General features: G+C 36.8%; 1 protein-coding gene across 1 annotated transcript; it reads left to right on the forward strand.

Annotated features, from left to right (window-relative positions):
• The first annotated feature begins 833 nt into the window (after window positions 1-833).
• LOC148832710 (xin actin-binding repeat-containing protein 1) lies at window positions 834-16,450 on the forward strand. Its single transcript, XM_088919012.1, has 4 exons — window positions 834-981; window positions 6,716-6,867; window positions 7,468-7,524; window positions 8,557-16,450. The coding sequence occupies exon 4, from the start codon at window positions 8,557-8,559 to the stop codon at window positions 16,102-16,104; it is 7,548 nt and encodes a 2,515-aa protein (XP_088775138.1). The 5' UTR covers window positions 834-981; window positions 6,716-6,867; window positions 7,468-7,524; the 3' UTR covers window positions 16,105-16,450.
• Window positions 16,451-26,980: the final 10,530 nt, after the last annotated feature.

The raw sequence follows: 26,980 nt of genomic DNA on the forward strand, positions 1-26,980 counted from the left end.
GACAAGTCTTTAATATTAGCCAGTGTAGCTAACTGTTCAGAATTCCATTTTCTAACCCAGTGCGGTAGACACTACACAGACACACACACTTTTTCTAATAGAGGGTCGTGGGGAGGCTGAGGCCTATCCCAGCAAGCAGTGGGCACAATGTGAGACACATCTTGGAGGGCATGCCAGTCCATCACAGGGCACAAACAGACACACACATGCTCACACTAGGGCCAATTTTCCCAGAAGCCAATTAACCTACCAGTATGTCTTTGGAGTGTGAGGGGAAACCTAGAGGAAACCCACGCAAACACGGGGAGAACTCCATGTAGATAGCACCATAGGTGTGGAATTGAACCCAGGGCCGCAGCACTGTGAGGCAGCAATGATATCTGCTGTACCTTCATATGCCGCCCTTAGCTAGCTTAGTTGTCCTTTATTTTTGCTTTTCCAGAGAACTACATCGTTTTGACGTCTCAGTCATATTTTCAATGATACACAGAAGTATTAATAGGAATGGCGCATTGGGCTTTGCAATGAAATTCCCATAACCGTGACCCTAGAGCTAAAACAGAATGTGAATAGTGTAGAAGTTGGCTCAGTACCCCTGTTTAATCAAGTACCTGGTGATGTCACTGTCTCAGAGTGGCTCTGCCGTGGATGGTCAGGTGCTAAAAGCACAAGAACGATGGGTGAGTGGGCTGCCCCCTTCCCATGACGATTTCCAGAATCAGTGATTGACTCAGCCTGGTGGAATACCAGCAGTTACCATCCAAAAATAGTCAGCTAGCCTCATCCTCCCACCATAGCTAGATAAAAATCAGCTGTCACAAGCGCACGGTAGCGCAAAGGACAGTAGCACAGCAGGCACAGTGTCGTTCCTGCAGATTAGACAACCAGCTGAGATTCACTGGGACTTTAAAAAGCTTTTGAGAGGAGAGTTGAAATCACAGAGACAGACAAACAGAAGAAAACAAGGATTTTCTCACATTCGTAAGTTTACTATCCTGTATTTGTCTTTAATTTTTGTCATAAAATATTTTATAGAGTTATGAATGATAAATATACAGTATTCCCAAATGCAGACTGAGTAGCAAGAAGAAAAGCCTTTCAAGGAACTGGTGACCTTTTTGATATTATATATATTTAATGAGCATTAGCAATTTAACAGTAAACTTATTTAAATTATAAGATTCATTACACTAATGTTATCTTGTCTATTTTGAGCGTTATTTGTGTTTATTATGATTTTTATGCACAAGAGAAGGTTCAATGTTATTCTTTGTGTATATGAGTTTACGGTTTATTGTGAACATCAGCTAGCTGAGTCATGTAAATGGAATTACATTTTGGGTTTGTTTCTATATAAAATGTGACGGCAACATTTTTGAAGAAATGTTTTAATTGACTTTTTAAAATCAGATTGTAGTTTTAATTTTCTTTTTCCAGATGTAACTTGTCCAGATTTTCTCCATTATATTCTCTTTTATATTGCTCAGGTCAATCATGTAAAAATAAACAGAATACCACTATACTGTACATAAATATAGTGGAAACAATATTGATGTTAAATTTATTGTTTAAGAATCAATTACAAATTAGAGGACCTATGAATAAAAGGTTTAATTGACAATATCCTAGTCTGATTTTTTTAATTGGCTAAACTTTATTTTCACTACCTCAAATACTGTGCTGTCAAATTGTAAATTAATTTAGTTTTACTTAAGCAAATTACAGAAGGGAATATTTGCACAAAGTATTCAGTACTTGGCGCAAATTATTTTCCCATTTGCCTGATGTTATCAATAAACAAATGCGAAGAACAACACAACTATTCTCACAAGATCATAAGGAAAAAGGAAGATTTTTTATACATTTCAGTTATTCATAGACTTACATAATAATATAGACTTATCTCTACATTCTCTAAGAATGTGTGGAATGAGAGACCACACAAGAGCCTTACCCACTTAGTATCATGCCAATGTGATGGAGAATAATCTTTTAGCTAATAGCCAGGATCTTCAGACTTCACAAAGCATATATTGATTCATCTGGATTATTCTGGTTCAATAACAAATGTGTTCTTGCAGAACATTTGTTATATTGTGTTGAATTTGGATCGATTGTTTTATAACAGAATTTATACTTATCTTTCATTTTTGTGTGCCCAGATAGCTCATCATCATAATTATGATCATGGATGGTTAAGGTTGATGAAAACATTAGACATTTGTTTTACAGATGGAGCAGATTGTGACAATCTAGAGAAAATGCCAATTGTTTTCATAATGTTGTGCAGAAAGATTCCATGGTAGAGAAGTTGTCACCAAAGGCAGCTGAAACCTTTAAAGTATGAGCTGCATATTGCAATCATTTGAACAGCTGCTAGGTGAGGGAAACTTCTTTACTTAGCTATGCTTGTAATAGCACTCCTACATACCATACAACCTGACAATAGCAGAGAACAACTAAAAGCACGGATGTGAATAAATGAGTTCCCATCAGATGAATTGAACGTTTCGTCTTAAATTGGTTCTGTAAAACCCAGAGGTCCTAATAGGCAGGAGGTAATATTTCTTTATTTTGGGTTAATCAGAGGGATTGAGAAAGATTGTACAATATCTGAAGGCTGCCAATTATGTTTTTTTTTTCTTGTGCACAAATTAACGCGTAAAAAATCAATTTAATTCAGAGGTTCAAGGCCAGAACAAGCTTACAGTAAATGTAAGTAAAGCTTTTGGGCAAAGGGATACATATCGTCCTAATATACACGTATAAGCTATAAATTGTCCAAAACCAATGAATTATAAAGTTTAAGTTATTGGCAAATAATAATTAAATCATCAGGGTAGTACAATACAGACTTACAGTTTGCAATAATGATGGAAAACATTGCTTTCCACACAGTACATGGAATTATGTGAGCTATAGTGCTTAAAAATATTTTACTGAGTTTAGTACAATCTTGGATTAGCATACTGAGGTGCATGTATGTCTCTCTTTCTTTTTTTCTTGATAATTGTTGATTATTCCTAATAGCAGGCAGAGATTTAAATATTGAACATACTGAAGTGGGACATTTATATATCTCACTTATCCAGCATCACAGTATCACCACTTAAGCACATTGTGAGAGGTGTTGATGGGGTCTGTTAATTTAGCCTCAAACAAAAGTTACACTAAGATGCCCAGTGGCTTAACGCTACATAATTAAAGACAGGAACAACACCCACAAACAGGATAAACCAGACCAATGTCTGCTGCATATCAAAGGACAGAACCTAGAGCAAGACAAAGTAGGACAAGAAGTAATTACAGTACATATCAAAGAACAGGACAAGCACTCAGATTGTGAAACAAACTTTCTTCTGACTGTATATAAGAGCTGGGAAACCCTTACAGTTTGTCTGTTCTGTGTGGCAGACCCAGCACGTGTTGTCGGACTTACTGAGCTCAATAAAACTGAATCTGCACAAGACTGTGTCCTGCTCCTCTGATGAAGAATTTACCACAACAATACTGGTATTTGTTGTTAGCAAAACATCAGCTTCATAAAAAATACACTTTGGTGTTTATAGAGGAATAGGGTACGCATATGAAATCATATTCTTGCAGGACTAAGGCTCTGTGGAGCTTAGGTGGTGTCATGTCCAGTTAGTCTTTATGTTCATCCATCTATGAAAATGTATTAAGAGTGGACTCGTGATTGGCGCCAGATTGTTAGCCATCTATTGTCCACTAAGAGCTTACTGTGTGACTCTGCAGACAGACTTTTGTACAGGATAGAGCTGTTTTCTTTTCCATTAATTCTTAATTTAAAAAGGCTGATGGTAACAACAGTTTCATTCTTATGGATATCAGAAAATAAGAACATTAAAGTATTTATGAGTATAAGAGAGAATTACACTAGAAGCTAATTATACTAGAAGGCAAGGAGTTCACACAGTTTTTTCTCTAAATAAGTGATGGTAACAGTTTAGACGATGTGCTGTAGCTGGGTAGCTTGTTCCTGACTTCTACAGCCATTTGTACACAGAAGTGCCTCTTAGTATCATTTTTAAATGCACTTATCCTTAGTTTTCATCTGTCTCCCCTGGTTTGTACAGATTTTCTACAGTTGAACAGTACAATGATGGGAATATAGTCAAATCAATTTTGAGTTACGATAAATAAATAACACTGACTTTAGAAAGTTTTCGTTCCAAATCATTTATAAAGTTTGATGATCTGATTTCTTTGCTTCATTTTAAATGTTTCCTACATTCCTACGTTCCAAATAGAGTAGATTGTCATAGAATTAACATCTTTTTACTAAAGCATTGTCAAAAAAGTAAAACAAATAGCTACAGTGTTAAAAAAAACACAAAATTCTCATGTTTCTGAATAAACTGAATATGAACTGCATATTGCACACCCACCACAGCCAATTTCTTTCATAGACAGACTTTCGGAATTGCTGTTTACACAGGCCTAGAAAACAAACCTGTTTTTCTGAGGCTCACTAATGCATGCTTCCAAATCTAGATAACGTCCTAAAAGCATTTCCAGACGAGATTAGAATCCCCCGTTTGTCAGATTCCTATGGTGACAGAATAGGGCATTATGTTTGCCTGGTGCCCTTGGTTTAATGCTGAGGGATTCAGAGGTAAGCTGTAGACACATTGTTGGCTGACAATTGAGGCAGGGTTACAGCTGAGCTTGCAGCTCCTTTTTCTACGGGTGTTATTTGCTCAGCCAATAGGTTGCTACTGAAGTCCAATTTCTAATTTGCCTCGATGAGCACCCAGAAAGTGAGGGAAAGGAGCAGGTGAGACCGACTTGTCAAAGTGATGACACTTTATAATGTCATCATGCAAATACAAGACTGTGAGTGGCTCCACTTTGCGTTCGCTGAGGCTCACTGGAAAACAGGCCAGTGTTAGAATTGGGATATTAACCACTGCAGACTGGTTTTTGTAATGGATGAAACTGTTATTTTTTCCAATTCTGATTTTAAAACATTGCTATTGATAGCTTTTGTTCAATCAGTATAAAGGCCTATCTCTGACCACTCCCAGTTTTAGATGCTAATAAAACTTCTCAAGAACAGCCGCTGATTTTAAATGTTGACCAGACACCTTCATATTGCATTATTTGTTTCTCTTGTCTTATTTCTGGATGTTATTAACATTAAAATGTAAGAAATTATATAAATGAATTACACATTTATTAGCATTACAATGTATGTGATTTCTAAGCTTCTAAGCCTCTTATATTATAGTGTTATTCCAATATTTCCTGTTTATTATGTTCGGCATATTTTCAGACAACTCTTCATTTAAGTTATTATTAACTCAGGAGCAAGAAGTACTGGCAGTAGAAAAATACCTTCTGTGGAGTAGATGCTGAGTGTTTTCACACCCTGAATTAATTGAGGCAGCATACTTTCCACATGTTTTGAGGTACAACAAAAGGAACTAGATAAGGTATATTTATACAGGATTCTTCTATTTATACCTTGCTATCAGAGCACATGCCTCACTAGCTGTATTAGAAAACCAAGACTGGCATTCAACTGAAGAATGTGCTAGTAGATGGCTCCTTTATGCTATAACTGCTTTTCTAACTGTGTAACAAACAGGAATATGTAAAAAAAGCATTCTTTGGTTTCCTAAAACTGTTAAACAGAAATTGTTTATATGTATTTTTCAATCTGTATTGCAATAATTGTTTGTATTCTAATAAAACTATATTCTATTATTATTATTATTATTGTTAGTATATTCTAATAATTAAATCTTCATAATATTATTATATTCTGCCTTCTTAATTACTTTAATTTAGAATAATAATATTTATTATTCTTAATATTAAGAAAATGGCCCGATATTTTCTGATATTTACTATTAAGTCAATTTCTTTAATATATATATATTTTTAGATTTTTACTTTAAAACATGTAGTTCCAATTTCAATCTGCATGTATAGTATGAGATGAGGCTGCTATTGCGATGAGAGTTTTAACCTGTGGTCTAATCACACAGGCTACAAAGAAAGACCATACGCAAGTTCAGGATTTGCATTTAAATACATTCCTTTTTAGAGTACAACATAAGAAATGTATTTAGAGTAAGTGCAAATATTAAAAGCAACATTTATGGTATAGTTCAAGTAGGTTCATCTATGGTATAGGGAAGCATGGTAATGTAGTGGTTAGCATTTCGAGCTGAACATGGGGTGCTATCTGTTTTGAGTTTGTATGTTCTCCTTGTGTTTGTATGGGTTTCCTCTGGGTGCTCCAGTTTTCTGTCCAGGATGTATCCCACCTGGTGCGTTTTGCTTGCCAGGATAGTCTCCAGCTCGCCTGCCATCCTGAATTGAATGAAACGGTTAGAAAATGGATGGATGGACCTATAGTGTATGACATTGATGCTGCTCAGATAAGAAAATCCCTGTATACATTCCCTTATATATTTTGATCTCTATATAGTCACCCCATTATTTCCTGTTGTTGTAATTGAGTGAAGCACACATTTGGTTAAATGGTCCCTGTGAGTAGGACATAAATTATCTTAAGCTCCTTCTGAAGAAGAATGAGAAGGACATGATGATGTTGCATTACAACAAAGTACATAGTGAACATTGCTTATTGCAGTATCTTCACTGCTTAGGAGTGGGAGTAGTGTTTCTTATTACTATAAAGAATAAACTGTATTTGTTGTCTTTGTTGTTAAATCTGTTGCAGAAGAAAAGAGGTTGCCACGGTTAGACCACCAGGAGACCCCCTCTGCTGAAACCCAAACACGGGAGAAATCCTTGAATTCTGTGAAAGAAAGATCTGCACTCTATCTGCCTAAAGTAACAGCTGTGGACCTTCCAGGCAGCCCCATAAAACCAGTAAGTACTTGTCATTCCTGGGATTCTTTTGCTCTGCTCTTATGTCTCAGTGGGCAGGAGTTCAGAATAAGCAGTGCTCTCAAGTTCGCTGGCTTCTGTGGAGATTAAAGAATCTAGAAGAGCATGATGTTAAGTACAATGTCAAATAGTCAATGGGGCAACCAGGAAAGGAAGCACTTTTGAGAAACAAAACCAAATGACGTGTCTAAAAATAACTCTAGCAGCAAGCTGCCAAAAACTCTAGTCTGGTTACTAATTCTTCAGTCAAAATTCTGATTTTGACATTCATTTTTTATGTGTTTTTGTTCATTTTAAACAACATGAAATAACATTAAATCAATTCTAACAGTTTATTTCACTTTTTCACTTGTAACTTATTAGTAGCCATAATATAATTTTAACTATTTTCTTTTTATCTTACAGTAATTGCATTTTGCACACATGTTTTTGTATTCCACAGTCTAAAAGATTAAACTCACCCTTGTTATAATTGGAATTCTAGTAGGATTTGTCCTGTAAGAATCAAGTCTTTCTAACAGTTTTATCCAGTGATCAAAAAATAAAATACACAAACTGCAACAACCTTTTTTACATCAACAGGATAATTTGGCACAGCAGACTGTTATAATTACTGGAAACTCTCCAAAGACACATAAGGTAAGATCTAGATGAAGCTTTTCTTTGACTAACTGGAAACAAGTGTGTAAATGCTGTGAAACTAACAAAACCAATACTGGATTCCTGAACATTTCCATAGCAGTGAACACTGTACAATTACTGGGAAATCAAAGTTTATGGACTTTATTTGAAGGAACTTAAAACATTTTTTCTTCAAAAAACGAAAGTTAAATTTCCTTGGTGTTTACATTAATTTGATGGCCTTGTTTTTCTAAGATCCTTGATTACCCTGTGAGGCACAATGCTGTGTCAGGAAAAGTTCACTACATGATTGTTTTAAGTATTATTTATTCATTTTATTATTCTTAATATATCAATATTGAACATTTACAAATATTACGAAGAATACTGTATAAAGAAAAACATAAAGGTTAATAATACAAGTGCTATAAATTATAGGAATAAATATTAATGAGCTCTTCTTAGCAGAAATCCCTTATCAGTGCACGTTTGAGGTGTATTACATAAATTATATTTGAAAATGCATGTGTAAAAAGAAGCATTTCTAAAAAATATATATAGATTTCTCAGCTGCTGGATTACCATACTGTGCTTCACTACATGATACTGGAATAAACAATTCCCATTTAACAATTAACAATGTAATCTTACAGATTAAGATTTAATCCTATTACAAAATTTAATATCACAGTCACATAGGATTGTATTAGAACACATTGGAAGACCACATACTGTAGTTATTCTTGCAATGCAAGGCTTTTACTTACAGTGTTTTTCTGCAAAAAAGACTAACTGTTATGTACACTGGCGTGGAAGCTGAGGATTGCAGTACTAACTGTTTTGGAGTTCGTCTAACCTGATGAATTTTGGCATGCGTGAAGACGATTTGCAGTGGCACATTTCTTCCGGCTTCTGCACCCCTCGGAAAAGGTATGGGCCTTAACCTTTCATGCTCATGGCTCCGTTACTTTTTGTATTACTAACTTCCACCGGGAAAAAAAGGATCAAATAATTCACTATTGTATTTCCTTTTTTTATTTTTTTCTAAAGATGGCAGATAAGACCAGAAAGATAAAGGTCTCAGCACCATCAAATGGGGCTCATGTAGAAGACAATCTGCCTCCCCCTCCACCACCCAGACCTCAGCAGGAAGAACTGCCAGCGACTGAAGAGCAAAGTGTCACATTTGTGCCAGTGCCTCCACCAAAAGAAACCTTTTCCACTTTCTACCAGCAGCGGCAGAAAAACGAACTGAAAAGGCTCTACAGACACATGCATCCGGAGCTCAGGAAAAACTTAGAGGATGTTGTGAACCAGGATCTAGTAGAAGTTCTGAGCTCAGAAGACACACAGGCATCTGTGGAAACTGGATATCAGGGAGAAGTCCAGTCCATGCGCTGGATTTTTGAGAACTGGGCACTGGATTCCATAGGAGATCCACATGCTACTAAAAAGATGCTGGAAGAGGAAGCTGTGATGGGTGGGAATGTTAAAGGCACCTCTTCTGTGTTTGAACACCAGGATTCAGACAGCATGCAAATATCCAGCTCCGTGGGAGCAAACATTCCAGTCAGAGGGGATGTACATGCAGCAGCTTGGTTGTTTGAGACACAGCCGTTGGATTCCTTAAACAAAATACACCCAGAGGAAGGAGACATGGTAGAGGCAGTGCTAAAAGAAACAGTCCAAAGGGGTGATGTGAAAGGAGCCAAACTACTGTTCGAATCCTACCCGTTAGATGCACTGGGTCGTTGCAACTCTGTGGAAGATCACAGCTTCCTGAAACTGAAATCGGAAATTCATGAGCAAAAAGGAGATGTTCAAACAACCGTGAAACTCTTTGAGACGGAGCCGTGCTGCGCTATCAGAGACAGCACGGGTAACATCCATAAAGTCACATCCATATGCAGAGAAGAAATTCAAAGCAGCAGTGTCAGAAGTGCACGCTGGCTATTTGAGACCCAGCCTTTCGATGTCATAAACCAGAAGGAATCTGGGGTTCAGATAATTCGGGGTATCTCCTTGGAAGAAGATCAAAAGGGTGGAGTTGAAAGAATGAGATGGATGTTTGAGACTCAGCCTTTAGATACCATACATGAAAGTACTCAAGAACCTATGTTCCAAGCTACCACTGAACAGGTGGAAGGAGCTGATGTTGGAAACAAGTGGCACCTATTTGAAACACAGCCCCTGGCTTCACTGAAAGGAGAATTCTCAGATGAAAGTCGCTGCAGGGAAGAGATAGTTGGAGGTGCTGTGAGATCCACCTTGTGGCTGTTTGAAACACAGCCCATGGAAAACTTGAAGGACAGCTATGAAGTTGGTCGCTTGCAGAAAATCACAGTCACTGATGAAGAAAGGGGAACAGTGCAGAACAGAAAACATGTGTTTGAAACATGCACTCTAGATACCATTAACAAGGAGTTAACTGAAGGAGAAACAAAAGGTGATAATCACGAGATAGAAAAAGGTGATGTTAAATCCTACAAGCACCTTTTTGAAACAATTCCTCTGGGCAACATTTCTCAATCTGAGGATGAGTCAGTTGAAAAGTGCCATAAAGTTATAGCTGGAAATGTAAAAAGTAGCAGGGCATTATTTCAGACTACACCCTTGTATGCAATTAAAGATTGCTCAGGAAATTACTATGAGGTGACAACGGTAAGCAGAGAGCAGATTGTCCATGGAAATGTGCAAAAATACAAGTGGATGTTTGAAACCAGACCTCTAGACCAGTTTGAGGAAGGAAAGGTTGAGATCATCAGAGGCATCACCAAGCAAGAAGATCAGACAGGTGATGTCAAGTCAACAAAATGGCTTTTTGAAACACAATCACTAGATCGCATCCATTCACAAGTCAATCAGACAGAGAAGCCTCTATCAAATCAAAGGGAGACTTTACAAAGTGGGAATGTAAAGACATGCAGGTGGCTGTTTGAAACACAACCTATGGATATTCTGTATGAGAAATCTGAGAAAAAACAAGAAGAAGAAACATTACCAAAGACTGATGTGAAATCTTACACTTGGCTCTTTGAGACACAACCCCTGGATACTTTAAACGATTTAAGTGAACGGCATCTGAAATTATGCAACACATCTCAGGATGGACTGAAGACTGCTGATGTGAAAACAGAACGGCATGTTTTTGAAACAGAAGATTTAGACAGCACCGGAGGAACAGATGGAGAGAAGGAAGTCAGATATGTTAGTCAAGTTGATGTCCAGTCAGGAGATGTTTCTCGAGTTAAAGAAATCTTTGAGACAAAGTCACTTGATGAAATAGGAACAGCATCTGTAAAGATCTCAGAGGCGCTAGATGATAACGAAAATATTCAGAGAGGATCTGTTCGCAAGTTCACCTGGCTTTTTGAAAATTGTCCAATTGATGCTATCAAAGAACCTAAAGAGGAAGAGAAAAATATAAAACCTTGCTCCATAAGCGAAGTTGAAGGTGGGAATGTTGGCAACAAAAGGTTTATTTTTGAAACATTCTCTTTGGACCAGATTCATGATGAAGATCAGATGTTGGACCATACATCTGTTTCTGTAAAAGAACACCTGAATAAAGGAGATGTGAAGTCTTGCACAATGCTATTTGAAACACAACCTTTGTATGCCATCACAGACAAAGACGGGCAGTTTCATGAAGTCACCACTGTCAAGAAAGAAGAAATCATAAGTGGAGATGTGAGAGGTGCTAGATGGATGTTTGAAACAAAGCCCCTGGACACTATAAAGCCACAGGATGAGATCTTTGTGATTCGTGCTGTCACCCAGGAGGATGTTCTCAAGGGTGATGTGAAAACAGCGCGATGGCGTTTTGAAACACAGCCACTCAGTTCTCTTACAAGCCAAGATAAGACGTGGACAAGAACTGTGGACGATGTTCAAAAAGGTGATGTAAAGTTCAACAAAGAGCTCTTTGAATCTCAGGAGGTGACTCAGAAGAAGTATGTAAGGATGGTAAGTGTTACAGATGCTCAACACGGGGATGTCAGGACTTCCACCTGGCTTTTCGAGAATCAGCCTATTGACTCCTTGAAGGGGGAACTGCAGGAAAAGGCCTCTGTCCCAACTGTGCATAGAGAAGACAATCAGAAAGGAGATGTGAAGAGATGCACTTGGCTATTTGAAACACAACCCTTGGACTCTCTCAAGGATTCTGAACCAACGGCTAACAGAAAGGTTCAAGAGGAAGTGCCACTGACAGATGTGAAGAGCACCACCTGGCTGTTTGAGTCAACACCACTTGATAGACTCAGTTTCCAAAACACAGTGGGAACAGAAACAGTGGTGCAGAGTGTGAAGGAGACTTTACACCGTCTCTATCATTTTAATGCCATTCGTTCCCAAGGAATTGTTATTGAAGCCAACGAAGCCAGAAGTGTAAAAATGGCAAAATACCAGCTAATAAATAAAGAAGGTCCAGAAATTCAGAAGGAAGAAGTTGTTGAAGGGAACATAAAGGGAATAATGCTGCAGCTCTTGCAGAAGACAAATATTGAACCCCAGGGTGTTCTCCTAAAAGAAGATGAACAGGGTAATGTTCAAATCACTAAACTGGAACTATCTGTTAACCAGCCGCTGTCCAATATTACTTTGGATGCACAATTTGGGAAGGATGATGTAGCTCAGGCTGTCGAAAGTCTTCTCAACCAGGACAAGTCCCTGAAAAAAGGAATCTTAATTCAAGAAACTGAAAGGGGGCATGCTGAAATGACAGTTTATTCTCTTTACAGTAACCATAAAAATGGGGCATTGAGTCAGGAGATCATCAAAGGAGATGTGAAGTCCACTATTGGCAGCCTTTTAGCTTCTGCTCAAGAAACTAAATCCTTGACCACATTCAAATTGGAAGAAAATGAAAAAGGAAATGTCAATTTATACAGGAGCTGCATTGAGAAGGGAGACCTTAAATACTTAAAAAGTCTTCAAACAGATGCATCTGAAGATGAGCCCGATTCTTCCTCTGGGGAACAGACTGAAATTTTACAAGGAGACGTAAAAGGTGCAAAAAAACATCTCAATCAACAAAATGAGCAAGTTGAGCGAACAGTTGTTGACATTGTTCCTGGAGATGTGAAGAACGTTAAAAAAGTATTCTCCTCTGAAAGAGGTATAGACATAGGGAACATTCAGAAAGAAGAAATCATATGTGGAGATGTTTCCTCTGCTAAACAGTCTCTTGGACAGGCAAGTAATCATCCAACTGTTGTGGAAAAAGAGGAGATAGTGTCAGGGGACATTAAGGCAACATTGCAAGCTCTGGAACGAGCAAAGAATCAGAGCATGTGGTTGGAAAGGGAAACTGTTGTTCCAGGAAAGATTTATGACTTAAATGTTGAGTTACAAGAGACACCGTCCTCAGCTGATGTCAGTGAAGCAAAACCTAGGACAACTGAAGATGTCAGCTCTCAAAAACAGGAATCAAAACAGACCTATCAAGTGGAAAGACGTGTAGTTATGGAAGACACACAAAGTTCAGATCTTCAAGCAGCGATGCAAAGCCTCAGGCAGGCTACAGCTGAAGCAAAGACACTTCAACATGTTGTCCAGGGGAAGCAGCAAACAGTTACTCAAGGAAACATCCAGCAGGAAAAGCAGAAAACAGCCAGTGCCCAACAAGCCAGGACCGTGCAGACATCAAAACAATTACAGAAAACAGCTGTGCAAATGAAGGAAACTACTTGTTGTTCAAGGAAGGAATCAGCAACCTCTACAAGAAGTGAGGAGAAAGTCACATCTGCATACCTAAAGGTCAGTGACTCCGTGGAGATGCAGGGAACCAGTCAAAACTTTGAAGCTTGCCAGGAAAGCAAAGTTACACAGAGTACAGATATTAACATTAATAAAGAAGGTCCACAGCCAGTACTCTCTGTAGTAAATCCTTTTTTCAGTTCAGATTGCGATACACAAAGTTCACAGGAAAAGACAGAAACAGAAGCTGTTGTAAGAGGAGATGTAAAGGCTGCTATTAAATCTCTGCAAAGTGCTGCAACAGAACAGAAACCAGTAGAAAAGGAAGACATTGTAAGAGGTAATTTGCAAGCAGCTCTTCAGTCTCTGGAGAAGTCTAACATTAATGTATCTAAAGGGGACTTTAAAGCTGCTATGATATACAGAAATGCAGGGCAGTCTTACTCAGAATGCAGAAAGAAAAAAGATACCACATCTGTTTGCAACCAGTCTGTTTTCATCTCTGTACCTCCATCTGATGCTGAATTATCTCCTCCAGTTTCAGTGACTGATGGAGAACAGCAGCCACCCGCAACAGTGAGCAAAGCAACAATAACAAGCTCCAACAAGGATGAAACTGCAAATAAACCATTGAATTCTTCTAATTTGATAAGCAATTCTGAGATCCCCCCCCCTCTTCCTCTCAAGACTTGTGAAAAGCTGACAACCCAGAAACCAGCCCTTCCACCAAAACCAGAACCTCTGAATAAAGGCCCCTGTGGTGCACCAGCAAGTAGACCTGTTCCTCCACCAAAACCTCAGAATCTCAGAGAAAAACAGCATACTCCAGTTATTCCGATTAAAGTCAAACGACAGCTACCAGCAAAACCGTCACCTGTACCGATGACTCCAGAGCCTTTGTCAAACAGTCAAGATGCATCTATCACAAAATCTACAGACACGCCTTCAGAAAATTCTCTTCCTGCTGAAGTATTAAAATTATCAAGAAAACAAGACACGGGCTGTGAAAACATTGGATTTCATGCTGCATATATTGATACCAAAAAGGAACATCTGACAGAAATTGATAAAACACTTCAATTTGTGGATCTAAACAAAGAAAATAAAGAAATTCAGAAGAAAGATACAGTTGAAGAATTGCAGTCAGCAGCCAAAGCTAAAATCCCAACTTGTAAAGTGATAGAAAAAAACAAGAGTGTTCCACAAAGCATCAATGCTGTAGAAGAGATTCGAGGATATATGCAGTGCTATTCAGAGAACAGTGAAATTAAAAATGAAATGAATCAGGGTTTTCAAACAGCTCTTCAGAACTTTGATGATAAGAAGAAAGGTTCTGGTCAATTAAGTTCATCTGCGATAACAAAAAAGGGTGTGGTTGTGACTGCTCCACCACTGCCAAAGAAGGCCAAAGTAATTCAAAATGAAGAAAAAAAAGAAATTTCCAAATCTGAGACTAATACCTGTTTGAAGCAAAGAACTACTGTTTCTGAACAAAATGGCACTTACAGCCATGGACAACAACAGAATTCTCAACATAGACCATCAGTAGAAGTCAGTTTTAGTCACAGACTTGAAGAGCAGCAGGAGCAACCAGAGAGCAAAGTTGTTCTTAGAGAGAAGAAAGGCAGGAGAGAGACAGAAGATGAAAGGAGGCAAAGGCTGTCAGTCCACAAAGATGAAATAATGAGAGGCAATGTAAAAGCAGCAATGGAAATTTTTGAAAATCTGAGGAAACGAGAGGAGCTGAAAATAATTCTTTCGAAAGTTGAAGAAATCGAAGGAGAGACATGTAAAGTGGATGTAAGATACCTGAAAAATTTATTTGAGAATGTTCCTGAGTGGGTTGTTGGTCCTGGTAAAAGTCTGAAGAATAATAAACCTAAAGGGGAACAGAAAGTTGAAAAGACTGAAACACTGAAAGATGATACTGAAAGTATGTCCTCTGTGGAGGTTGTGTTTGGAGATCTAGAAAGAGCAAGTGTAGAAATAACTAATTTGAAAGAGCAGACACTGGCTAGACTCATGGATATCGAAGAAGCAATAAAGAAGGCATTGTATTCAGTCTCCAATTTAAAATCAGAATCTGACATTGCTGGGCTGTCTGGGTTGTTTAAAGAATCTCTAGGTACTGAACAAAACTCTGTCACTCCCAACAACATAAGAAAAATTAGCATTGTCTCCAGCAAAGCCAAATTAGAGCATTCAAAAGAGACCTTTGGAAACAACACAAATGAAAACATACTGCTGTCAGAAAAGACAGATAAGGTGGAAAAAACAGGACTGGAGGCTCCAGTTATCAAACCTAATTCCCCTTCATCTCCATCATACATCTCAATTCAGTCTGCTGCAAGAAAACCTACTGAGCCTCCTAAGTCAGAGGAGTCCATGTCAATACCTTCTGAAAAGCAAGTTACAGCTGAGAAGGTACAGAGCGATTGCATTAACTCCAAGCCTGAATGTGAACCTAAAAACACTCATGGCACGAATGGTGACCCAGACAAATGCTCTGATTTATCACAGCAAGAAGCACTCAGCAATGTTTACAGTCCCCTCAGCCCAAGAAGACAGAAAAGCGTGCTTGAGGTCAAAACAGTTCCTGAAGCTGCTGGAATAGTCGGTACAAAAACCGTTATGGAAAAATATGAAGAGACTGATTGCTTTGGAAACAAGTTTGTAACTTCAAAGACATCGACTATTGTCACAAAACAATCTGAAACAAAAACCTCATCGTCGTATGAGGTAGTTGCCAGTCCAACTAGATATGAAGTAATGACCTCACCACGGGTCAGAAGGTCAGCTCACCATTTTTCAGAAGGTCCTCAGTCAAATTGTAAAGTCAAAGAAGGTGGTACAGTTTTTGTCACATTTGGTCATCCAAAAACAGGAGGAAAACATTAAAAATGTAGGCATATAGCTGTATAGACTCCTAGATGATTCCTTTAATATTAATGTTATCCTTAATAAATTGTTTCTTTTACTGCCTATTCAGTTATTCATGTTTTGTAAATGTTTGAGTTTTCTGTCATTTTTTCTTCTTATTTTTTTTATTATACCAATCTTTACTACTATTTTATTTATATAAAATTGTATACTGTCCTGTTTTGTTTTTTCCCAGTATCCATTGCTTGGATTGTTTTATATTATAACAGTGGCAAAAATTCATTTGTTATTTCTCTTGACTAATTTTCTGAAAACATACATTATAACAATAAAATAAATAAAAATTCTGAGTCAAAACATGAAACATTGTGCTGAGCATATATATATATGGGTAAGCACAGATCTACTGTACATATTAATCTATCCTAAAGAAAGTGTACTGTACATTGTGGATATACAGTATCTATAGACATATGTAGTGGGTATATACAGGTACAGTATGTGTCCCAGTATCAGTGTCAAGTGTCTTACTGTGAACAGTGACAACATCTTTTTTTCACTAAGTGGTTTATAATGCTATGTCTCAGTAAGAATTTTACTGGAGTTAAGAGTTTATCGAATTCTCATTCATATAGTGAGCTCTAGTTAAGTATTTAAGATACATTGACTGTCTTCATTAAACTTTTAAACAGAACTGAGTAAACACTTAGAACACCCAAGAAAGCCATACTAAAACAATTAATAGCCACATTTTTTTTTTTCAGGATTCTTAGTTAAGGTGCAAAAGATGGTTAAACATTTCATTTTGATTTTGTACCACTGGGGTTTTGTTTTCACTTGATTCAAAATCAAGCAGTAAACTTAATCCAATGTAAATGTTTTATTGATACAAGTTGTGAACACTTGTGAGTTGCTTTTGAACTTTATTGTTAGAATTCTATTTACAAATTATGAAATTATGTCTGACTATGACCTAATTTTGATGTACAGCAAATACACCAAATCTTTTGTAGACTAATGCCTTATGGGTTGTGATATAAAAAGTAAAGCATCTCAAGATAATAACTAAAATTCTTTTTTATACTCATTGTGTTTGTGAATAATAGTACTTATAGTAACAATTAAATTGTTGTCATAGTTTCAGTCACCCATCAAGGAAATGTGTTCATCTTGTCTGAAACCAGTGTATCCAATGGAGAGAATGGTTGCTGAAAAATCTGTCCTTCACAACAACTGCTTCTGTTGTAAACAATGTCATAAGAAGCTGAGGTGAGACTTATTAAGCATTTTTCAAGAGAATATAACACATATTCATAACAATTCCTAACAGCTGCCCTGTGAATGACGTGAGCAGGTAATCCACATGGAATGGTTAGAATAATCTCTCAGAAAGTAATTTACATTCTGGTGCCATCTGCTGGTAATATTAAATATAATATTTATTTTGAGAGATTCTTTGTATTCAATGATTTACATAAGGGGAAATACCTCGTATCGCAAAGATAAAACATCTAATTAAAAACCCAAGTATGTTTTCATTTAAATAAGCTGAAAAACAAACCAGTCAACTGTGATATCTCATAACCATATTTCAAATACAAATTAAGCCAAAGTATGTATTTCTCTTTGTTTTTGTCTAGCTTGCAGAATTATGCTGCTCTCTGTGGCGAGTTCTACTGCATGTTTCACTACCAACAGCTTTTCAGAGAGAAGGGAAACTATGATGAGGGGTTTGGCCGGAGGCAGCACAAAGATCAGTGGCTTCAGAAGAGTTCCAAAGATCAGAAAGATGATGAGAAAAAGGCCAAAAAGGAGTCACTTACATCCTATGGAAGTTTAGAACCACTCACTATTGGGTCAAGAAACCCATTATTACCAAGCCGTAACCAGGAAGAAAAACACAAAAGTAGTTCAGAACCCATAAACAAGCTGAGAGTTAGCTGGCCTCCTCCAAAACAGGACCTTGGAACAACACATTTCGCACAGATAGAGAAAATGACATTCAAAGAGCCAATTACTGAGAAACAAACAACTGAGTTAAACCAAAGTAAATCTGTAGTAAGACATAGCTTACAGGGTAAAGACAGATATATTCCATTATCCAGAAATCCCGAAGTAAACAGAAGGGTTTTCCAATCTTCCATTGAAAAAGACACCTTCAAGGAAAAGGGTAGTTCTCTTGGTTCCAGTTCCACCTTGTGCATGAAACAAGACAAAGAGAACAATGTTGTTAATGATAAACTAAAAGCACCGCTGGAAACAACAGATAAAACTCAGTCTAAAGAATCACATCCATGGAAAGTGTCCACAAAAATCGCTTTGTTCCAAGAGAACACAAAGGCAAAGGTTAAGCATCTTTCTCCAGCTCATAAAGTCAAAGAAGTGTCTTCAAAAAGCTCATTGATTACAAAACCATCTTCTGAGCTTCAGGATTCATTTACACCAGCCTCAAAAGGCTCACATCAATCTGTCTTTAATGAGCAACCCAGAATTCCAGAAAACACAGATCATTTCACACACAGTGCTAGTAAAGCGACAAAGATTGTCAAAGTGACTGATAATGCAGAGGGTAATTTAGCAGATGATAACAGTAAAGCTAATGCCAGCAAAAACAACCTAGCTATTGGCCAAATTTCTCTAAATGTCAGTAAGGAGTTGGAATCTGTACCAAAGGGGGAAGTTCAGCTCTTCTCTGAGCCTGGAATGAAAAAGGAACACAGCAGGAGTCATCCCAGGGCTTCTTCTCCAGACACAAAGAAAGAATTGTCAGCAGAAGAGGCAGAAAATATTTTGAAAAATGAGAATGAATTACATTCTATTAATAAAACACCCCAAACAGAAAATATAGCTAAAAATGCAAAGGACGAAATTTCTTCTGCTATTAAACTACACTCACAATCTGACCTTACTTCTAATATTACAAGAGCAGAATGTACCATTGAAAACGAAACCAACCAGAAACTGAGCAACACTGATGAAGGTGACGTTGAAACCTGCAGTGTTCAAGTAAATGAAAAATCTTTATACGAAGAAAATAGTCTGGTAAACGTTGAGACACAAAATAAAGCAAATAGCCAGGAGCCCACAGAAAAATACTCATCTCTAAGTAACACAGAAAGACTAGATTCAGAATCAAAAATATCCTCTGAGGATACCAAGCTGAATATAAAAGATGTTATTGTGAAAAATGCAGAGGAGAAAATGGATGAAACATTAAATCAATGTTTGAATCAAGACAAAAAAGTAGAGACTGCAGAAAATCAGCCAAAGAAAGCCGAAAAGCCAAACTCCCAGGGCTTTGTGAATAAACAGAATGGGAAGACACATACTCGAAAAGACTCATGGTCAAAAGTATCAGGTCAGGGAAAAAGTCCTCTGTCCATGCTTTTCTCTTCAGGTAGCAAAGATAATACAGACAAGAAGGAGCCAATGGAGATCAAGAAACCAGATGCAAAGCCTAGGTCCATACTAGGCAGACTCTTGCAGTCCACATCAGAAAAGGGAAAACAGTTAAAGAAAGAAAAAGAAAGTAAATCTGATACTCTTGAAAAAGACTCAGGAGAGGACGGGGACAAAATTCCTCAAGAACAAAAGGATGAAAATGTCCTGACAACCAGTGGCAAAGAGGAGGGTGATGAAGAAAACAATCTTAATTCCAAACAACTGAATGAAACAAACAAGATTAACAGCACCAATAAAGAATTAATGGAAACCCCCAAAGGTGTTCCACATATCACAGAAATTATAAATCCATACAGATCACCTCAAGACTCATTTTATCTAATCCCAATAACTATGGATGACACTGAGAGAACATTAATATGCTCAGACAAAAATAAATCTACCCTTTCATCCTTTAGTGAAAGCAATCTGAAGCAAACAGATGAAATGCCACAAGATTTGTCCACAGACAGTATCAATCCTTTTAGTTCACCTGAACCATGTTTGACACAAAAGAATACTGTAAATGATTCTATCAATAAGTTAACAAGTCAAGAAATAGACCTTCATATACAAATCTCACAACAAAGAATCACAAATCTGGTAGAGGACATTCCGACAGAGATTATTAATCCATTTGGTCCACCCGAGCCACAAGAAGAAATTGCTATTAGTAAATCTGAGAATATACTATCATTTGATTCTGAAAATTGCATTGCATCCTGCAATCAAACTATAGCTTTAAAAAATCCCTTTGATTCAATGAACCTGAATGATCCTATGAACCCTGGCAAAGATCAACTTGATATATTAGGGATCAGTGAACCTACAATTTCTAGCCCAGACCCTCTTCAGCTGTCTGAAGGTGAAATGGTGAATGAAATGGTCTCCAGTGTGGAAACACAACAATCAGATGAAATCAGTGATCTACTTGATTTGAACCTGTCATCTCAGGTAATAGTTCATGAAAAAATAAATGAAGATAACCTTGACACTGAAAGCATTCCTCAAGCACAGACCACCAATGTGTTTGATGATGACTTTTCTAACTTAGATGCTTTTTCAGCCCCAACTCCATCTACCTTTCTAGATGTCTTTGGGACTGGTGATTTTTCAGCGGCAGTAGATTCCTCCACAGTTTCAGCTCTTCAACAAAATTCAGACAATTTAGATGATTTATTTGGTTTGGGGCAAATAACTGTTTCCAGTGGTTCAGTTGCAACCACTCAAGGAAACATTTTTCCTGATGACATAGTTGGGTTTGAGTCTTTACTGCCAGCAGTGCCTAAACCACCAGCTACTGCTTCTAGTGATATTTTTCTAGATCCAGTCAGCTTAGACTCAAATATCACTGCAACATCAGCCAACAAAATAGCAAACAACATGTGGTTTGATGACTTCTTGGGTTAGTGAGAACAGAATTTGGGTTATTTCTATCCTACATTAATAAATATATTACTATTAAAATGATATTAATTTAATATTTTACACTAAAGTGCACTAAACTTAAATGAAAACACAAGAAGTCACAAGAAGAAAAATATAATTTTGTACTGGTAAATTAAGCTGTATGTTAATTTCCTAACAGATTTACAGCAGTTTAGATTTCCTTAGTGTTGTGTATTTTCAGAAACACAGCATGCATTTCAAACTGAGTATCCATGAAAAGTATAGAAACTGAAAAATGAAGTGCTAAAGCAAATTTATATCTTCAATGCTTCAAAATTGATGACACAAAAGACTATGATTGCATAATATAGGTATATTTTTTTATTTAACCTAGGCAAAATGAAAATCTAATATTTTCTGACAGAGGCATGTCACTTGGCACTAGTGATTTTTATTTTTTTTATTTTTTCAAAATAGAAAAAAGACAATATTGTAACAGATGGCAATACAGTTTTTAGTAGTGATGTTATTAATCATAATATTGCCCTTTCAAGAATAATTTCAACAGCTACTGTACGTGAGACAGTTTTTTTGTAGTCTGTATGAAATGTAAAGTAAAAAAATTATTTTGGTTAAGTTCAAGCTACCCATAATTACCTTCTAATGTCAATTATTTGACTCTGTCAATTATTTTGACATACTTTGTATTTTTAATGTTTTCCATTTGTGTTTAATGTGATTGTAAGACTGTGGTAAACGATGAATGAGCATTCTGTTACTTACATTTTAATAATCCATAATGTAAATCAAAACTTAATTAATATTTAATTGATTAAATTTTACCCAAATTTTACCTTATGATATCCAGAAATATAGTAAAATGAAATATTACAAAAATAGTTTCAATTTAGAAATTTAAGAACTATATTAAACCTAAATTCTAGTTAATCACAATCAAACCATGAATCAAAACATCACATACAAGCTGATACAGAAAAGGAATATTTTATGCATATGAAAATACAGAATACTGGATTTACATGTAATTACAATTTACTTCATACTTCAGTTTTACAAGAGATGATTAAAAATGTTAATGACTGCAGAATTTGAATTTTATCTTTGGATCACAATGCAGGCAATAGATTAATGTTCTGTATACTTAAAACATTAAGCAGAATGTAAGTTCAAGATAATGTAAAATAATAATATAATAAAGGCATTATCTGCTTATGACAAAACCTGTTTACAACTTCTTTGTATTTTATATAACAAGCATTTCATTCCTTCTTCACAGGATGAGATATATGTCATCTACTGCATTCTGGGTGTGTGTTCTTTAAATAATGTCCATCAGTTGTGAATGGGCTTTAAATGTGCTTTTTAACAAAGACCATTAATGATGCTAAAGCACAGATGCTTTCTATTCTGACTAAACTATATACATTTTCCACTTGGTTTTTTAAAGATAAGAATGCTGATAGAAAAGACGTGGATCTTCCAAGACAAAATGTAGTATTCAGTACCCAAGATATGTCCATCTTAACTCTGTTGGAACCAGGGCCACACTGTTAGTAACATGAACTAAATGGATAGAGTGGATGGGGTCATTTACAATGCTGAACCAGACAAGATAAAAACATCATTTGGCATTTGTTTCCCAAGTTGTTGTTCTAAAACAGAAAGCAGGCGGACTGGTCTCATTAGATGTTTTTCAAGCATGGAAGATGCACCAGTACAGTACCTTGCAAAAGTATTCCCTCCCTGACACTAAAAACATTTTGATGAATTGCAACTAATGTGTATACAGTAATTTATGTCAAATGAACATTCTTTATTAAAACCATGTTAAAATCATTTAACATCAAATTGAACAATGTTATATTGTTATTGAAGGTGGAATGTCAGCAAAACCTTCAAATATATACAAAAGGAAATGTTCTGGTTGCATACGTTTGCTGACACCTAAATCTAAAGCACCCTTTGAGTACTTGGTGGAAGCACAATTAGAGCCGTTAGTGTTTTTGATGGATCACTACCAGTTTTGCACATTGGGATGTTATTATTTTGTCTATTTTTTTTCCCGGAAAAAATGTTCCAGAATATGGGAATAGTTTATAGACTGCATTCATAAAGGTATACCAAAAAAAAATCCCCTTCGATACAAGTTGTGCTTTGTGGCCTTGTGCTTCAGATCGTTGTGCTGGTGAAATCTGAATTTTCAATCCAGAGTTATAGTAGATTCTTGGGTTGGTCAAACAAGTTTTCTTCTAGGATTTGCCTATATTTTGCACCCTCCAACCCCCCAGGTCCTAACAAGCTTGCTGTTGGGAAGTATTCTTTAACCTTATGTTACCACCACCATACCTGACTGTTGGGATGGTGCTGACTGCAGGGCTGGATTTGTGTCAGACTTAATACTTTGCATTTTAATTTAAAAAACAATTTTTGTTTAATTTGTCTCTAAACCATTTTGTCTTATGTCTGCGGTATCACATATGAGATTTCATTCACAAACAAGGTCAGTTTTGCATAGGGACCAAGATATTGTTGCCTTCATCAACCTCCTACTTATCTGCTCAATTTGGGTGGCCTGTAATAGATACAGATGCAGCCATTCAAAACAAGCGGGCGATACCGCATTATTTTGCGGTGCGCTTTACGCAGTCTATCGCGAGTTACCGTAAATTCTCGTATAGTACCGCAAAGAAAATAATAGTATCCGGAATTTCCGCAAGGTGGAGCTAATAAAGCTCAACCTCTCATGTTTGAGCTGTCGCCATCAAACTCTTTAACGAAGATATTACTAATAGTATTAATAATGAATGACCTTGGACAAGCTGTAAACTCAAAGTATTGCCCTGGTCCACAATCTTTTTTTCATTGAACGTCTTTATAAAAGTAACACCACAGCATTTCGCAATCACGCATTTGTTTCCAATCATGCAAAGTACAGTAATTTTTGAGAATCTCCAATTCACCATGCCTTTCACATGCTCATAAAAGAGATTGATTTAGGAACATAAGCATATTACTGTATGCAAACTGTACTGTATACAGTATGTATATGTATATTTAATGTCTTTACTGTGCCCGTTTAAGTATTGAAGATTTATATGGAATTTTACCACTGAAGGGAAATCTTAGTAGCTGAGCATAAAAAGAATAGGAGCATACTGTAACGTGTGTGAAGGCCATAAACGATATTACGTTTGGAACATAAACACATACAGTAGTATATGGCTGGTCTCGGTACTTTAAAGAAAACATACACACCAGTATTCCATTTCTCCCTAAACATTTTAAGCATCGAAGTCTTTAACTAACGTGATACCGGAGTCAACAAGCATACTTTTAGAATTTGATTAAAAGGGAATTTAATATGGAAGCGCGTATCTAAAGAAATTAATAACGATATAATTATATTCATGTACCGCAACACAAGCCGGAATCCAGCCGGAGCCATGACTTTTTTTTTTAACAAACAATAAAACTTCACTCGCACCAAACAAATTTATATTTCTAAATATCACAACATGATCGAATTTAAGTCATTTTAATAACAATGAATAGTCACCTACTGTATGCGTTACAATATAAACATTTATATTGATTTAAATCGCATTTAAATCACCTTTATTTAAAACCCATAAATAAAGCTATACTGTTTAGACTTTTAATTATTTAAAACTGTATTACAGCAGCACAATGCACAATGCAACATAAATCGCTATCTTTGTCTTCAGCGTAATAATGTTCACCTCTCTGTCCAGCAAATTAACAATAGTAATAATAATGAACTTTATTGTATATGGCGCCTTTAAAGGTGGCGCCTCAAAGCGCTTTACAGGATAAAAACAATAACAACAATACTGTTAGGCCGGGCAAACGATTTTTTTTAAAGAAATACAAAATGAGATATAATGATATGTTCCGGCTTAGACATTAACGAAGAGCATAACGAAGGTCATAAAGGTCATAAACGATATTAATTTTGGAACATCAACATATTATGTAAACTGTATGTTGCTGTTATTGGTATTTTAAAGAAAAAATACTGTAAAATCCTGGGTTCGGTACAATGTTTCAGGCATTCATGTGAAGGACAACAGAGCTTTCACTGGCCGATTATCAAACTTTATTGATAAAACAAAAACAAAAACTATCCGACCAAGCCAGAAGAAGACAAAACGAATAACGGACACAGCGCGAGCCTGCATTCTCTCCTCAGCCGTCCACACCACACTTTTCCCTGGGTCAGAGATTAAATAAAACTTCACTCGCACCAAACAAATTACCACACACTGAACACTGAACATGTTAACCCAAATATGTCTCACAATACTTTTATGGTACATTACTTTGCTAAAATGTATTTAAAAATAAAAACGATTACAAACGCCAGCAGAGAGAGAGACACACACACAGTTCTTCATTGTCAAAAAGTAATTTTTACTTTGTCAGCACCCAGACAAACGCAAACGCGTTATTAATGAAATGCTTTTATTCATTCTTAATTGAACTCACAAGTTGTCATCTGCTGTTGAAGCTCTGTGAGACTATACTCACACATGGCTAGACTTGACTATTTAACCATGAGATTATGTTTATGTTTATTAATCTTCCTTGTTATGCACTGAGAATGATAAACATCCCCAAACACGGGGGCGGTGTAGCGGTCGGCTCTGGCTTTCCCATCTATACCGATGCACTGCAAGTACAACCCCCCTCTCTGCGGGAGTGCTGGCTGTGACGAATTAAACCGGTTTCACAGGTATTTTCAAAGTAGAAGGGGGCGAGATTTCCAGCGAAAGACACCTCCCCCCCTCCAAAACCCAGTAAGTACAGTACTTACTAGTTAAGAAAGCTAGGCTCCTCAATGAAATCGCTTTAACATGCTAATGCGTTGGTGTAACAGTCCGGGCGTGGCAAGCTTCTGTCTCCCGAATACGGCGAAAGGAACCCTTCTTTCATTGGAAGACAATGAACATATTCTACCCGTACATGAGAATATAATGCTGGCGCGTGGGCGCAGTGGGGTGCTGTACCAGCTGTCAAAAAAAAGTTTTTTTTTTTTAAAAGTCAATTAAGTGTCCATAATATTGCAGTAAGTGAAAAGTGTGCTGTCCTTTGACAAAACAAGGTTCGCCAAATAATGTGAATCGAAACCTGTTTTTCTAGCTTTTAAAGTCATGCGATGTGTAAGCAGGAACACATCATTATATCTTACATATGAAAAATACATAATATAGCTCCCAAACAAACACAAACGTGTTTTTAATAAAATGCTTTTATTCACTCATAATCTGACAATTTCAGGAAGACTAAGAAAGGACTAAGGAAATTGTCATCTGTTGTTGAAGCTCTGTGAGCTCGGTGACTTTGAGACCACTTGTTATCCCAAGTTGTTTGAATCGCCACAATTCAAATAGAGAAAAAAGAGCTGACTGACAAGATTTAAGATGTGGCTGTCAATGTTGGATTAAAAAAAACACGTTGCCCGACGTTAGTTGCATTGCTTGAAAAATAATTTTATTTTGAGAGACTGGATAAGTAATTCAAGTGTTTTTTTAACTTCCTGAAAAACAAGTAATAATTTAACAATATGTGCAAACGTTTTATGATATGTCGCTGTTGTGAATGTCTGCGGAGTGTATCTTATTTGCCTGTCCTGGCTGTGCTCTCTCGCTCGCTCCCCCCCCTCTCAATTCAATTCAATTCAAGGTGCTTTATTAGCATGACAGATGGGTACAATCAGTGTTGGGTATTTACTTTGTAATCTGTGGTCCTTTTGACTGTTTTTACACCTACTGTATTGCTTTGAGATGCCACTTTTAAAGGTGATATATAAAATCAAGGCTTTAACTTGCTTTAACTCCGCAAGTCTGAGTTCTTGTGCCTGTCCTATCCGAACCCGAAAGTATTGCAATATCTATCTGTATAGCAGGTGGTGTACAGCTTTTTAGTATAGATTACACTTTTCTAAAATGTATTTAAAAAATAAAAACGATTACAATCTAATCTTTCCACGTTTGATCCCAAGATCCCAAGAAAAATAAATCTA

The sequence above is a fragment of the Atractosteus spatula genome, chromosome 6, assembly GCF_055471065.1.
Source record: "Atractosteus spatula isolate fAtrSpa1 chromosome 6, fAtrSpa1.hap1, whole genome shotgun sequence".
Taxonomy (NCBI): Eukaryota; Metazoa; Chordata; class Actinopteri; order Semionotiformes; family Lepisosteidae; genus Atractosteus; species Atractosteus spatula.

What these genes read in the sequence shown, in the direction of transcription:
- LOC148832710 (XM_088919012.1), top strand. Translation starts at nt 8,557, where the DNA reads ATGGCAGATAAGACCAGAAAGATAAAGGTCTCAGCACCATCAAATGGG.